The sequence below is a fragment of the Coregonus lavaretus genome (assembly GCF_964263955.1).
Source record: "Coregonus lavaretus genome assembly, chromosome: 29".
In the NCBI taxonomy this organism is placed as follows: Eukaryota; Metazoa; Chordata; class Actinopteri; order Salmoniformes; family Salmonidae; genus Coregonus; species Coregonus lavaretus.
This window is the reverse complement of record NC_140016.1, coordinates 11,514,569-11,531,431: the sequence shown is the minus strand read 5'-3', so window position 1 is coordinate 11,531,431 and position 16,863 is coordinate 11,514,569. Positions and strand designations below refer to the sequence as shown.

Genomic DNA, 16,863 nt, shown 5'->3' with positions numbered 1-16,863 from the left:
TGGAAGACCCATTTGCGACCAAGCATTAGCTTCCTGACTGATGTCTTGAGATGTTGCTTCAATATATCCACATCATTTTCCTTCCTCATGATGCCATCTATTTTGTGAAGTGCACCAGTGCCTCCTGCAGCAAAGCACCCCCACAGCATGATGCTGCCACCCCTGTGCTCATGGTTGGGATGGTGTTCTTCAGCTTGCAAGCTACCCCCTTTTTCCTCCAAACATAACGATGGTCATTATGGCCAAACAGTTCTATTTTTGTTTCATCAGACCAGAGGACATTTCTCCAAAAAGTACGATCTTTGTCCCCATGTGCAGTTGCAAACCGTAGTCTGGCTTTTTTATGGCGGTTTTGGAGCAGTGGCATCTTCCTTGCTGAGCGGCCTTTCAGGTTATGTCGATATAGGACTCGTTTTACTGTGGATATAGATACTTTTGTACCTGTTTCCTCCAGCATCTTCACAAGGTCCTTTGCTGTTGTTCTGGAATTGATTTTCACTTTTCGCACCAAAGTACGTTCATCTCTAGGAGACAGAACGCATCTCCTTCCTGAGCGGTTTGATGGCTGCGTGGTCCCATGGTGTTTATACTTGCGTACTATTGTTTGTACAGATGAATGTGGTACCTTCAGGCATTTGGAAATTGCTCCAAAAGGATGAACCAGACTTGTGGAGGTCTACAATTTATTTTCTGAGGTCTTGGCTGATTTCTTTTGAATTTCCCATGATGTCAAGCAGAGGCACTGAGCTTGAAGGTAGGCCTTGAAATACAGTGAGGGGAAAAAAGTATTTGATCCCCTGCTGATTTTGCTACGTTTGCCCACTGACAAAGACATGATCAGTCTATAGTTTTAATGGTAGGTTTATTTGAACAGTGAGAGAAAGAATAACATCAAAATCCAGAAAAACGCATGTCAAAAATGTTATAAATTGATTTGCATTTTAATGAGGGAAATAAGTATTTGACCCCTCTGCAATACATGACTTAGTACTTGTTGGCAAAACCCTTGTTGGCAATTAGAGGTCAGACGTTTCTTGTAGTTGGCCGCCAGGTTTGCACACATCTCAGGAGGGATTTTGTCCCACTCCTCTTTGCAGATCTTCTCCAAGTCATTAAGGTTTCGAGGCTGACGTTTGGCAACTCGGAACTTCAGCTCCCTCCACAGATTTTCTATGGGATTAAGGACTGGAGACTGGCTAGGCCACTCCAGGACCTTAATGACGTACAAAATCAGCAGGGGATCAAATACTTTTTTCCCTCACTGTACATCCACAGGTACACCTCCAATTGGTCTCATGGTGTTTATACTTGTGTACTATTGTTTGTACAGATGAACATGGTACCTTCAGGCATTTGGAAATTGCTCCCAAGGATGAACCAGACTTGTGGAGGTCTACAATTTATTTTCTGAGGTCTTGGCTGATTTCTTTTGATTTTCCCATGATGTCGAGCAAAGAGGCACTGAGTTTGAAGGTAGGCCTTGAAATACATCCACAGGTACACCTCCAATTGACTCAAATGATGTCAATTAGCCTATCAGAAGCTTCTAAAGCCATGACATCATTTTCTGGAATTTTCCAAGCTGTTTAAAGGCACAGTCAACTTAGTGTATGTAACTTTTGACCCACTGGAATTGTGATACAGTGAATTATAAGTGAAATAATCTGTCTGTAAACAATTGTTGTAAAAATTACTTGTGTCATGCACAAAGTAGATGTCCTAACCGACTTGCCAAAACTATAGTTTGTTAACAAGAAATTTGTGGAGTGGTTGAAAAACAAGTTTTAATTACTCCAACATAAGTGTATGTAAACTTCTGACTTCAACTGTATTTAGGCTTGCCATAACAAAGGGGTTGAATACTTATTGACTCAAGACATTTCAGCCTTTAATTGTTAATTAATTTGTAAAACCTTAGAAAAACATAATTCCACTTTGACATTATGGGGTATTGTGTGTAGGCCAGTGACATTTTTTATTTTATCCTGACTTTAACACAACAAAATGTGGAAAAAGTCAAGAGGTGTGAATACTTTCTGAAGGCACTGTAAATGACTAAACTCTAAAAGGTACATTTCTTGAAGAAAATGTGTAGGCTTGCTTCAGCTGAATAAAAAGATTTGTAGCCTACCGTAGCTATTTGATCTATATTGAATGAGCTAATTATTTTAAAAGGCATAAAAGGTATTTGGTTGTTATGTTATGCATCAAGGGTGGTCAACCATCCTCCAGGAGAGCTAATGGGTGTGCGGGTTTTTATTCCAGTCCCCCTCTAACAAACCACATTTTAGAAATGAGCTGCTCAACCGGACCTTGATAAACTGGCTCTGATGTGTTTGAGTAGGGCTAGATCAAAAGTCTGCACACCCAGCAGCTCTCCAGGCTGTGGGTTGACCACATCTGTTTTATACAGTTGCTTAATAGGTATTACTTTGTGGAGGTTAAGTGCCTTGCACAGCGACAGGAGATGGTACATGGGATCAGAGGGCAGACTCCCACTGTCAATAACACATTACGCTTACTTTTTTATACATACGTAGACGCCGGCAATTGTTGGCCATGGGAATTTGGTTAAAAGTCATGGAGTCATGAAATTCCATCTTTCAAAATGTGTATGAACACTAAGTATAGGTATTGTACCTCTATGTAAACCCCCTGTGGTGTGTTCTGTCTGTTCCCTGTAGATCCTCCAGTTTGAAGAGATCATGTCTAACCCAGGGTTCCGGGAGCACTTCCGTGTCTACATGGAGCGAGTGGACAAGAGGGCTCTCATCAGCTTCTGGGAGCTAGTGGAGATGCTCAAGACTGCCAACAAGGTAAAGTTGTCACATCCTCCAAAAGCAAACGTTAAACCAGTGTTAGTGACTACTGACATCATGTAAAATATCTCAGACTTGTAATATTACTCTGAGACTTGTGGTGAAAGTGAATCTGTCTATTAAAGCTGAAAACCCAGTGCACATCCTGACTCGTGTTTTCCCAGAACGAGGTTCCCCAGCTGGTGGGGGAGATCTACCAGAACTTCTTTGTGGAGAGCAGGGAGATCCCGGTGGAGAAGGCCCTGTACAAGGAGATCCAGCAGACCCTGGTGGGGAACAAGGGCACGGACGTGTTCCACCGGATCCAGGGGGATGTGTATGAGACCATGAAGGAGCGCTACTACCCCTCCTTCCTGGTCTCTGACCTCTACGAGAGGCTCATCAGGAGAGAGGAGCAGCAGAGCAGCTCTCAGTCCAGCAGCGAGGACAAGGACGAAGGGGTGAGCTGGGTAGGGGGCACAGACGTAGACGTACACACCAACCAGCATATGCTCCTGTGTGTATATTTGTACAGACAGGATGCACATTTTACTATGTGAGTCATCAGACTAATTGCAAATATAAAAAGGATAGCTACAGTGTTGTCGACAGAGTACCACTGTATACCACAGAGTCATAATACCCAGAAAACCTAGCGGTCAAACAGGGAAATAGTTCCAATCGTTTTTTGCACCATACATTTTTCCCATAGGGTATTTTAGAAACACTTAAAATAAGGGCTGTGTTTCATGTAGACTTACCCTGGCGGGACGTTTTGATAACCGTGTAAATCTCTCTAGGACAAGGTGACTGTATTTACCTCTCAAAAATGAAATGCTAATTAGCTGCTAATGTGGCTATCATAAAGAACTACAAATGCCGTGATGATCTGGACGAGACTGCTGAATTGAGGCAAAGGGAAGAATCTCTGCATTAACTATCTAATGTTAGCTACATTTATTAATCAATAAATTGGAAACATTTCTTTAAATGGAAAATTCTGTGAACTGTCTTGTGCAAGTTTTAAATTGACACAATACCTGTTAGCAAAGGTGTCCTACTAGAGATGACGTACAGGAGCTTGCGGGGATTTGTAGTCTTGCGTGATGTCTACTTTGCTAATTAGCATTTTCGAATCTGAGAGTAAATGCAGGTGAATATATTGATAAGTCACCTTGTCCGAGAGAGATTTACATGGTTATCAAAACGTCACGCCAGGGTAAGCCTACATGAAACACAGCCATTATTTTAAGTGTTTCTAAAATCCCCTATGGGGAAAAACGATTGCAACCATTTCCCTGTTTGACCGCTAGGTTTTCTGGGTATTATGACACCTCCACTGTGGGGCTCTATTAGCATTGTGTCAAGCTCAGCCACGTTTGTATTATCAGCATCATCAAAACTTCCTCCACCTCTCTGCACAGCTCCAGGTTCTGGAGGGAGGAGAGGAGGCGCTGGACGAGGGCACTAAAGGCATCAATGAGCAGGCCAGCTACGCTGCCAACAAGCTGCGCCAGCTCTACGACAAGCTGGAGTACAAACGTCAAGCCCTGGGCTCTATCCAAAATGCCCCCAAGCCAGACAAAAAGGTACCCCACTACACCGTCCAGCTGCTATAGTTTCAATGCATGGTGAATGTGTTTTAGAAGTTGTTATTTTTTATTTTTATGGACTCTGATATCGAGCATACCCTCAAGGATGCATCTTCTATATTTATGGCTACTTTACAAATACAAAAGCCCATCGTTGACTGTGCTGCTGTCATTTACCTGCAGGCCAAGCTCTCTCTGTCTCTCTCTGTCTCTCCTTGTGTCTCCCTGTGTGTGATGGCATTCATAAAGAATCCATTAATTGTTCCCTGAAAGAATGGCTGCCCCTGCCTGTAATACAAGTAGCCCTTACATTGACTGAACAGCCACCTTTAAATCTAATTTTATTTGTCACATGCTTCGTAAACAACAGGTGTAGACTAACAGTGAAATGCTGACTTACGGGTCCTTCCCAGCAATGCAGAGAGACAAATAGAAATAATAAAAACATTTTAAAATAATGTAATCTTCTATGAGACACAGGCCAGCTGTCTCTTTTCTAGCAGGTTGTTACTGTGTCTGGGGGAGAGCGATCTTTTGACTGATTTGTGTGTGTGTGTGCTGTCCTTTCTCAGATTGTATGTAAGCTGAAGGAGGAGATTGGGGCCATGGAGAAGGAGCACAGTGACCTGCAGCTGCACATCTCCCGCACAGACTGGTGGTGTGAGAACCTGGGCTCCTGGAGGGCCCTCATCACAACAGCTGAGGTGAATGAGACAAACACACACAGCACCATCCCAACTCGAAGTCATTGACTGTGTTCCAGTGATATGACAGCAGCTCAGCAGTGAGCTCTCTGCTCTCCTGTGTCCATTGCTCCAGTACCTCTGGCAAAACTCAAACAGATGAAACTCTGATCTGAGAGCATCTGCACCTTCCGGAACCTTTATTACACACTGCACAAATGACAGAGCTTCTCTCTAGTCTAGATGGATGAGAGCGAGGTAGGAGCTCAGACTGAGGAAGAAAATACAAACTGAAAGCAAGGATAAAATGATCCCAGTCATCGTTTGTATGGTGTTATTGATTGGACTACAGATATAGGATCTTAATTTGATCATCTTGTTGCAGGAGAACTTTCCTGCAATGCAGGAAATGTAAAACGTGTAGTGTATTTGAGGTTTAATAAGTCTTCTGAAGTTTGTAATTTCCACTTTGACATTTCAGACTTGATTTTCCCTTACGAAAAATGTATCAACCCCTACAAAAATCTCCATAAATTATATTATTATAATCCACATAATAATTCACATTTCCTGTTGCTGTATGATTGTTTTTCTGCTGTAGTAAACTGGCTCAAATTAAGATCCTACAACTGTACTTTGTGTGACGATCGCCTTTTATCTCCTTCAAATCACATTTTATTTCTCACATTTGTTGAATACAACAGGTGTAGACCTTACCGTGAAATGCTTACTTACAAGCCCTTAACCAACAATGCAGTTTTTAAGAAAAAGTGAGAAACATTTGCAAAAAGGAAAAATAGTAACACAATAAAATAACAATAACGAGGCTATATACAATTTAAGCTGTTCCTGTTTGTGGAAGGAAGGACGAGGGCCTAATTTGCATATTACTCCTCACGCTTCATCTAGTCTGGGAGACACGCTGTGATTAATGCTTTGTCTGTTAATTGGATGCGGAACATCTAAACGCAGGCGGCCGGAAGGAACACCCCTCTACTCACTCCCCCCTCCAAGGCCTAATGCTATGCTGCTAAGATAATAGCCATGTCGGTTTCTGCTCAGCCAAAAGCACATTTGTGTTTGTAGTGATGTTCAATTAAGCATGGTAGTGTTGTCTCCAATTCTTCATTAGGGTAATGAGCTAATCAGCCAACCTTTTAAAAATGTCCTTTAGTCAGAGTTAATTCATTCTCATCATTTGGAGTGTTTTCTTAGCATGCTCTCATTGATACAGTATACTGATTGATACAGTGACTGTTCTTTAGGGCTGGGAATTGCATACTTAGGTGCCAATATGATATGTATTGCGACTCTCCCGAAGGTGTGGGGGCGGCAGGTAGCCTAGCGGTTAAGAGCGTTCGAATCCCCAAGCCTGCAAGGTGGAAAAATCTGCCGTTCTGCCCTTGAGCATGGCAGTTAAACCCCAACGACTCCTCCCCGGCCGCCGATGACATGGACATCGATTAAAGCAGCCCCCCCGCACCTCTCTGATTCAGAGGGGTTGGGTTAAATGCGGAAGACACGTTTGGGTTGAATGAATTGTTGTGCAACTGACTAGGTATCCCCCTTCACGATTCTATATGTATTGACAACTCACTAGGTATCCCCTTAACCTTCACAATTCTATTTTTTTTTTTTTGGGGGGGTGGATTTTAACCCTCTTTTTCTCCCCAATTTCGTGGTATCGAATTGGTAGTAGTTAGTCCCTGTCGCATCGCTGCAACTCCCGTACGGACACGGGAGAGGCGAAGGTCGAGAGTCGTGCGTCCTCCGAAACACAACCCAACCGAGCCGCACTGCTTCTTGACACAGTGCCCGCATAACCCGGCTACGACATAGCCTGGACTCGAACCAGGATCTCTAGTGGCACAGCTAGCACTGCAATGCAGAGCCTTAGACCACTGCGCCACTCGGGAGGCAACCTTCACGATTCTATATGAATTGACAACTGACTAGGTATCCCCTTAACCTTCACGATTCTATATGTATTGCGATTTGATGTTCCAAACATATTGCTCACTATATGTTGTCGGCAGAGAGACGAGAGCCATGATTTAAAAACAAGTTTTGATCAGTCATGGAAATAAAAGTGCTGAAAACATGTTGGCTCACTATTTTAAAAAGAAGCTGGACAACAGGGACGTAATGATTCAGCGTTACACATCGGCCCCCAATTCAAATGTTTAAGATACAATTGCATCAGTCCGCAGACCAATCCAAATGTAGAATGCATCGGTCAGAAAATTGATTCAAACGTTATGAATCGGCAGTTCACTTTTTTTGTTGTTGCTCGTATTACATTCTTTCTACCTTCCGAAAATACCTAATCTTTTGTGAACTGCATGTAACTGTAGTGACAGTCATTGATCTGCATGTCCGAAGCGAGAGGAGAATAGAAGTTCGTTCTGTAAAAAAAATACAAACGGTAAAAAACATTTCATTTTGAGATAGTGAAATCCATAGCTAATTTGTAAAAGAGAAAAATAAATACATTACTAGCTCAAACACTTAATATGTTAATTAGTGGGTGATTGTGATTTCAGAACCAAAGTCGGGGTAAAAAAACAGGCTACATTGCCCCCCTAATCTGAAAGTGGTAGTGGGGTGGCAGATGCCTAGTCTCCTCCCTTACGGCTCTAATCTGATAGTGGTGGCAGATGCCTAGTCTCCTCCCTTACGGCTCTAATCTGATAGTGGTGGCAGATGCCTAGTCTCCTCCCTTACGGCTCTAATCTGATAGTGGTGGCAGATGCCTAGTCTCCTCCCTTACGGCTCTAATCTGATAGTGGTGGCAGATGCCTAGTCTCCTCCCTTACGGCTCTAATCTGATAGTGGTGGCAGATGCCTAGTCTCCTCCCTTACGGCTCTAATCTGATAGTGGTGGCAGAGGCCTAGTCTCCTCCCTTACGGCTCTAATCTGATAGTGGTGGCAGAGGCCTAGTCTCCCTTACGGCTCTAATCTGATAGTGGTGGCAGAGGCCTAGTCTCCCTTACGGCTCTAATCTGATAGTGGTGGCGGGTTGGCAGATGCCTAGTTTCCCTTGTGACTCATATCAGCTGCCTACATAGTATACACTATAGACATACAGTGAGGGAAAAAAGTATTTGATCCCCTGCTGATTTTGTACGTTTGCCCACTGACAAAGACATGATCAGTCTATAATTTTAATGGTAGGTTGATTTGAACAGTGAGAGACAGAATAACAACAAAGAAAATCCAGAAAAACGCATGTCAAAAATGTTATAAATTGATTTGCATTTTAATGAGGGAAATAAGTATTTGACTCCTCTACAAAACATAATTTAGTACTTGGTGGCAGAACCCTTGTTGGCAATCACAGAGGTCAGACGTTTCTTGTAGTTGGCCACCAGGTTTGCACATATCTCAGGAGGGATTTTGTCCCACTACTTTGCAGATCTTCTCCAAGTCATTAAGGTTTCGAGGCTGATGTTTGGCAACTCAAACCTTCAGCTCCCTCCACAGATTTTCTATGGGATTGAGGTCTGGAGACTGGCTAGGCCACTCCAGGACCTTATTGTGCTTCTTCTTGAGCCACTCCTTTGTTGCCTTGGCCGTGTGTTTTGAGTCATTGTCATGCTGGAATACCCATCCATGACCCATTTTCAATGCCCTGGCTGAGGGAAGGAGGTTCTCACCCAAGATTTGACGGTACATGGCCCCGTCCATCTTCCCTTTTGATGCGGTGAAGTTGTCCTGTCCCCTTAGCAGAAAAACACCCCCAAAGCATAATGTTTCCACCTCCATGTTTGACGGTGGGGATGGTGTTCTTGGGGTCATAGGCAGCATTCCTCCTCCAAACACGGCGAGTTGAGTTGATGCCAAAGAGCTCGATTTTGGTCTCATCTGACCACAACACTTTCACCCAGTTCTCCTCTGAATCATTCAGATGTTCATTGGCAAACTTCAGAAGGGCCTGAATATGTGCTTTCTTGAGCAGGGGGACATTGCGGGCGCTGCAGGATTTCAGTCCTTCACGGCGTAGTGTGTTACCAATTGTTTTCTTGGTGACTATGGTCCCAAGATCCTCCCGTGTAGTTCAGGGCTGATTCCTCACCGTTCTCATGATCATTGCAACTCCACGAGGTGAGATCTTGCATGGAGCCCCAGGCCGAGGGAGATTGACAGTTCTTTTGTGTATCTTCCATTTGCGAGTAATCGCACCAACTGTTGTCACCTTCTTACTAAGCTGCTTGGTCTTGTAGCCCATTCCAGCCTTGTGTAGGTCTACAATCTTGTCCCTGACATCATTTGAGAGCTCTTTGGTCTTGGCCATGGTGGAGAGTTTGGAATCTGATTAATTGATTGCTTCTGTGGACAGGTGTCTTTTATACAGGTAACAAGTTGAGATTAGGAGCACTCCCTTTAAGAGTGTGCTCCTAATCTCAGCTCGTTACCTGTATAAAAGACACCTGGGAGCCAGAAATCTTTCTGATTGAGAGGGGGTCAAATACTTATTTCCCTCATTTTAAAATGCAAATCAATTTATAACATTTTTGACATTGTAATTATTTTGCACTATTGCCTTACCTCCATAATTTGCTACATTTGCACACACTGTATATATATATATTTTCTGTCGTATTTTTGACTTTATGTTTTGTTTTACCCCAACTGTATGTTTTGTTTATCGCACTGCTTTGCTTTATCTTGGCCAGGTCGCAGTTGTAAATGAGAACTTGTTCTCAACTGGCTTACCTGGTTAACTAAAGGTGAAAGAAAATAAATTAACCCCCCCCCCACACACACACACACACACACACACACACACACACAGTCAATTCAGACCACTGAGGTATAATAAGAACTGGAGACTGTGTCCAAGATGTCCGATCGTGGTTTTCAAGGTAATCTACTCACGTTTGCATACTCCGATTCACGGACCGTCTATATCCAGGTTGAATCCGGTTTATACGGACCAATATCACATGCGCACTCAGTGCGCACAGGTCCCACAGTTGGCAGTGCATGTCAGAGCAAAAACCAAGCCATGAGGTCGAAGGAATTGTCCGTAGAGCTCCGAGACAGGATTGTGTCGAGGCACAGGGTAGCAAAAAATGTCTGCGGAATTGAAGGTCCCCAAGAACACAGTGGCCTCCATCATTCTTAAATGGAAGAAGTTTGGAACCACCAAGGATCTTCCTAGAGCTGGCCGCCCTGCCAAACTGAGCAATCTGGGGAGAATGACCTTGATCAGGGAGGTGACCAAGAACCAGATGGTCACTGACAGAGCTCCAGAGTTCCTCTGTGGAGATGGGAGAAGCTTCCAGAAGGACAACCGTCTCTGCAGCACTCCACCAATCCGGCCTTAATGGTAGAGTGGCCAGACGGAAGCCACTCTTAAGTAAAAGGCACATGACAGCCCGCTTGGAGTTTGCCAAAAGGCACCTAAAGTACTCTCAGAACATATGAAACAAGATTCTCTGGTCTGATGAAACCAAGATTGAACTCTTTGGCCTGAATGCCAAGCATCACGTCTGGAGGAAACCTGGAAGCATTCCTACGGTGAAGCATGGTGGTGGCAGCATCATGCTGTGGGGATGTTTTTCAGCGGCAGGGACTGGGAGACTAGTCAGGATCGAGGAAAAAATATTGTTTGCCCCACCGAGATTTACATGCTAAAATCGCCACTGAGGGAAAGATGAACGGAGCAAAGTACAGAGAGATCCTTGATGAAAACCTGCTCCAGAGCGCTCAGGACCTCAGACTGGGGCGAAGATTCACCTTCCAACAGGACAACGACCCTAAGCACACAGCAAGACAATGCAGAAATGGCTTCGGGACAAGTCTCTGAATGTCCTTGAGTGGCCCAGCCAGAGCCCGGACTTGAACCCGATCGAACATCTCTGGAGAGACCTGAAAATAGCTGTGCGGCGATGCTCCTCATCTAACCTGACAGAGCTTGAGAGGATCTGCAGGGAAGAATGGGAGAAACTCCCCAAATACAGGTGTGCCAAGCTTGTAGCGTCATACCCAAGAAGACTTGAGGCTGTAATCACTACCAAAGGTGCTTCAACCAAGTACTGAGTAAAGGGTCTGAATACCTATGTAAATGTGATATCTGTTATTTTTTCTAGAAACACGTTTTTGCTTTGTCATTCTAAAATTGACTACATTTGTTTTTTCCACCTCAATCTACATACAATACACCATAATGACAAAGCAACAAAAAAAATGTGTCCTTCTGGAATGTTCTCCCATCTCAACAGAGGAACTCTGGAGCTCTGTCAGAGCGACAATCAGGTTCTTTGTCACCTCCCTGACCAAGGCCCTTCTCCCCCGATTGCTCCGTTTGGCCGGGTGGCCAGCTCTAGGAAGAGTCTTGGTGGTTTAAAACGTATTCCATTGACTCCTGAGTGGCGCAGTGGTCTAAGGCACTGCATCGCAGTGCTAGATGTGCCACTAGAGATCCTGGTTAGAGTCCAGGCTCTGTCGCAACCGGGAGTCCCATGGGCGGCGCACAATTGGTCCAGCGTCGTCCAAGGTAGGGTAGGGTTTGGCCGGCAGGGATGTGGGTTCGTTTCCCACGGGGGGCCAGTATGATTTTTTTTTTATATACCGGTATATGAAAAAAATAAAACATATGCATTCACTAACTGTAAGTCGCTCTGGATAAGAGCGTCTGCTAAATGACTAAAATGTAAATTTAAGAATGATGGAGGCCACGGTGTTCTTGGGGACCTTCAATGCTGCAGAAATATTTTGGTACCTTTCCCCAGAACTGTGCCTTGACTCAATCCTGTCTCGGAGCTCTACAGACAATTCCTTCGACCTCATGGATTGGTTTTTGCTTTGACATGCACTGTCAACTGTGGGACAGGTGTGTGCCTTTCCGAATTATGTCCAATCAATTGAATTTACAACAGGTGGACTCCAATCAAGTTGTAGAAACATCTCAAGGATGATAAATGGAAGCAGGATGCACCTGAGCTCAATTTTGAGTCTCATAGCAAAGGGTCTGAATACTTATGTAAATAAGATATTTCAGTTTATATTGTTAATACATTTGCAAATAATTCTAAACCTGTTTTCACTTTGTCATTATGGGGTATTGTGTGTAGATTGACGTAAATAAATAATTTAATAAATTTTAGAATAAGGCTGTAACGTAACAAAATGTGGAATAAGGGAAGGGGTCTGAATACTTTCCGAATTCACTTTATGTATATATTTTTTAAATCGATAATTTGACTAAAAATAATATTGCGATATTTATAAAAAAATTCTCCCATCACTACACCTTGCTCTCACACTACTGTAACCATTGACCATACTCTCTGACCACTTGGTCTCACACTACTGTAACCATTGACCATACTCTCTGACCACTTGGTCTCACACTACTGTAACCATTGACCATACTCTCTGACCACTTGGTCTCACACTACTGTAACCATTGACCATACTCTCTGACCATGTTGTGACTCTGTGTCCACAACTCATTATTTGCTGTGAAATAAAGGAAAATGATTCCTACTGTGCCCCCTATCCCCCACCAGGCAGTAGAGGAGAACGGAGAGCAGATGCCGTGCTACTGCGTCTCAGTGAGCCTTTTGGAGGGAGACGACTCTAAGAACAGCCGCTGGAGCATCACCAGGAAGCTCATAGAATTCCAGGCCCTGCACCGAAAACTGACTGAGGTAAAGGATTCTCCATGCTAGTGCTACTGCCTGTCTAGCTAGTCTCTCTGACTCACCCTCTGTCTGCCCCCCAACAACAGCCTTTTAATTACCACAGTCCTGCGCTGCTGCGTCACAGCCGTTTGTTTCAAATATCACTGCCTGCCATCTGATAATCACCCTAATAATGCTTCCACATGCCAGTTGCCGTGGAGATGGAGTGAGTCACCATGCCACTGCATATCATGAGGTGCTACAAACAAGACTTGAAGACTGAAACATAACCCCTCTTATTCTCTCTCTCTCTCTCTCTCTCCTCTTTCATTTTATATTCTTTATTCAGTGTTTCCCTACCTTGAAAAAAGTCCAGCTTCCCTCCGTCAGTAAACTGCCATTCAAGTCAATTGACCAAAAATTCCTTGAAAAGTCCAAAAACCAGCTCAACACATTTTTACAAGTAAGTCACTCTCTGCCAACACAGTTCAACCACAAATCATAGTGAAACCATCACTGAAATCAGTGTATTGTTTATGTGGAAGGCATTTCTCCTAAGGGCATAGTTTTTCAGAACAGGAGATGTCATCAGAGTTGATGATGTCACATAGAGCTACCATTGGGAGATCAGGTAGTTTGTTTCCTCTTTCAGTATTGTCTGACAGGAAATGTATGTATTATTGGAACGGGTCGTTCCTGCGGTTCTCAGTTGGCAGTCAGGATTTCAAGCTAGGCTCTTTCTATGTCGGGAGACTGGCCAATGAGATGAGAATGAATGACTAAGTTGAAGAGGAAGTTGAGCACATTCTTTAGATGCCTTAACAACAATGTTAGTTATGATGGTGGTGATGATGGAAAGGCTTTACAATGATGAGAATTATGATTTTGTTTGTTTGCCTCATTGATTTGCAGTAGTCAGGTTCCAATGTTATTAGCATTGACTGTCTCAAATGGCACCCTATTCCCAATATATAGTGCACTACCTTTGACCAGGGCCCTATGGGATATTGTGCCATTTGGGACACAACCAGTCTAACGTGCAGCTGTTTTCTCCACCATGTATAGAAAATGCTGACAGACGAGCGGATGTGTCAGAGTGAGGCGCTCTATGCCTTCCTCAGCCCCTCCCCAGAGCACCTGAAGGTCATCGACATCCACAAGAAGACCTCCTTCTCCCTGGCCTCCTTCCTGGAGAGACTGTCTGGAGACTTCTTCTCACACACAGAGGTTAGTTTGCACCATCACATCAGGAGACCTGGCTGGCTGGCTGGGGTGGTGGGACTAACACACATATACAGTACATTCATATAGGCGTTCACAAACGTACTCTCAAGTACATACAGTGGCTTGCAAAAGTATTCACCCCCCTTGGCATTTTTCCTATTTTGTTGCCTTACAACCTGGAATTAAAATGGATTTTTTGGGGGGTTTGTATTATTTGATTTACACAACATGCCTACCACTTTGAAGATGCAAAATATTTTTTGGGGTGAAACAAACAAGAAATAAGACAAAAAAACAAAACTTGAACGTGTGTAACTATTCACCTTTTGCAGTAATTACAGCTGCAAGTCTCTTGGGGTATGTCTCTATATGCTTGGCACATCTAGCCACTGGGATTTTTGCCCATTCTTCAAGGCAAAACTGCTCCAGCTCCTTCAAGTTGGATGAGTTCCGCTGGTGTACAGCAATCTTTGTCATACCACAGATTCGCAATTGGATTGAGGTCTGGGCTTTAGCAGTATACTTAGGGTCATTGTCCTGCTGGAAGGTGAACCTCTGTCCCAGTCTCAAATCTCTGGAAGACTGAAACAGGTTTCCCTCAAGAATTTCCCTGTATTTAGCGCCATCCATCATTCGTTAAATTCTGACCAGTTTCCCAGTCCCTGCCGATGAAAAACATCCCCACAGCATGATGCTGCCACCACCATGCTTCACTGTGGGGATGGTGTTCTCAGGGTGATGAGAGGTGTTGGGTTTGCGCCAGACATGGCGTTTTCCTTGATGGCCAAAAAGCTCAATTTTAGTCTCATCTGACCAGAGTACCTTCTTCCATATGTTTGGGGAGTCTCCCACATGCCTTTTTGCGAATGCCAAACGTGTTTGCTTATTCTTTTCTTTAAGCAATTGCTTTTTTCTGGCCACTCTTCCGTAAAGCCCAGCTCTGTGGAGTGTACAGCTTAAAGTGGTCCTATGGACAGATACTCCAATCTCCGCTGTGGAGCTTTGCAGCTCCTTCAAGGTTATCTTTGGTCTCTTTGTTGCCACTCTGATTAATGCCCTCCTTGCCTGGTCTGTGAGTTTTGGTGGGCGGCCCTCTCTTGGCAGGTTTGTTGTGGTGCCATATTCTTTCAATTTTTTAATAATGGATTTAATGGCGCTCCGTGGGATGTTCAAAGTTTTTGATATTTTTTTTATAACCCAACCCTGATCTGTACTTCTCCACAACTTTGTCCTTGACCTGTTTGGAGAGCTCCTTGGTCTTCATGGTGCCACTTGCTTGGTGGTGCCCCTTGCTTAGTGGTGTTGCAGACTCTGGAGCCTTTCAGAACAGGTGCATATATACTGAGATCATGTCACACTTAGATTGGACACAGGTGGACTTTATTTAACTAATTATGTGACTTCTGAAGATAATTGGTTGCACCAGATCTTATTTAGGGGCTTCATAGCAAAGGGGGTGAATACATATGCACGCACCACTTTTCCGTTATTTATTTGTTCGAATTTTTTGAGGCAAGTTATTTTTTTCACTTCACCAATTTGGACTATTTTGTGTATGTCCATTACATGAAATCCAAATAAAAATCCATTTAAATTATAGGATGTAATGCAACAAAATAGGAAAAACGCCAAGGGGGATGAATACTTTTGCAAGACACTGTACCCATTTACATTTTACATTTTAGTCATTTAGCAGACACTCTTATCCAGAGCGACTTACAGTTAGTGAGTGCATACATTTTCATACTGGCCCCCCGTGGGAAACGAACCCACAACCCTGGTGTTGCAAGCGCCATGCTCTACCAACTGAGCTACATTTAGTCTCTCTCTCACAAACTCCCTTTTCCCCACCAGGAGGAGGCGGAGGATGACAGTGACCTATCTGACTATGGAGACGAGGCTGATGGGAAGAAAGATGCCCTGGCTGAACCCTGCTTCATGCTCATAGGAGAGATCTTTGAGCTCCGAGGAAGTGAGTGGAACCTCTACACTACGCTATGAATACATCCCAAATGGCACCCTATTCCCTTTATAGTGCACTACTTTTGAGAGGGCCCTGGTCAAAAGCAGTGCACTATAAAAGCAATAGGGTGCCATTTGAGAGAGACACTTCACTGTCATGTTCACCTCGGTAGACTGAGTGTGTGGTTTGTGTATATTATGAGGAGTTATGTCAGTGTTCTTTAAATCAAATGAATTGCCCAAAGCAATTTTGAAATGAATAGATTATATCCTAGTTTGTAGTTATTGGAAACTAGCCTTGGAACTCTAACTTTGTTAATGGATCTGTTATTTAGTCCAGTCACCTCTTGCTAGCAGTCTGGCACTCTCAGTGGTGTAAAGTACTTAAGTAAAAATACTTTTAAGTACTACTTAAGTAGTTTTTTGGGGTATCTGTACTTTACTTTACTATTAATATTTTTGACTACTTTTACTCCACTACATTCCTGAAGAACATAATGTATTTTTTACTCTATACTTTTTCCCTGACACCTAAAAGTACTCGTTACATTTAGAATGCTCAAGCAGGACAGAATTATGGCACCTATCAATATAATGCTTTGTCATCCCTACTGCCTCTGATCTAGCAGACTCACGAAACACAAATACTGTGTTTGTAAATTATATCTGAGTGTTGGAGTGTGCACCTGTCTGTCCGTAATTAAAAATAATAAGTATATCGTGCCGTCTGGTTTGCTTAATATAAGGAATTTGATGTATAGTTTTTACTTTGTACTTTTACTCAATGATGACAATTGAGTACTTTTTCTACCACTGTACTTAAGTACATTTAAAACCAGATACTTTTAGACTTTTACTCAAGTAGTATTTTACTGTGTAACTTTTACTTGAGTCATTTTCTGTTAAGGTATCTTTACTTTTACTCAAGTATGACAATTGAGTACTTTTTCCACCACTGGGCACTCTAATGTG

The 16,863-nt window shown here is 43.3% G+C and overlaps 1 protein-coding gene across 1 annotated transcript in view; it reads left to right on the top strand.

Annotated features, from left to right (window-relative positions):
- The window catches only part of snx25 (sorting nexin 25), a 53,940-nt gene that overhangs the window by 32,395 nt on the left and 4,682 nt on the right, over positions 1-16,863 (top strand). Inside the window, exons 8-15 of the mRNA XM_084146604.1 lie at positions 2,685-2,816; positions 2,984-3,259; positions 4,223-4,387; positions 4,963-5,094; positions 12,592-12,732; positions 13,055-13,168; positions 13,771-13,932; positions 15,784-15,901. Coding sequence (XP_084002730.1) covers positions 2,685-2,816; positions 2,984-3,259; positions 4,223-4,387; positions 4,963-5,094; positions 12,592-12,732; positions 13,055-13,168; positions 13,771-13,932; positions 15,784-15,901 — 1,240 coding nt within the window. The remainder of the gene's footprint in view (positions 1-2,684; positions 2,817-2,983; positions 3,260-4,222; positions 4,388-4,962; positions 5,095-12,591; positions 12,733-13,054; positions 13,169-13,770; positions 13,933-15,783; positions 15,902-16,863) is intronic.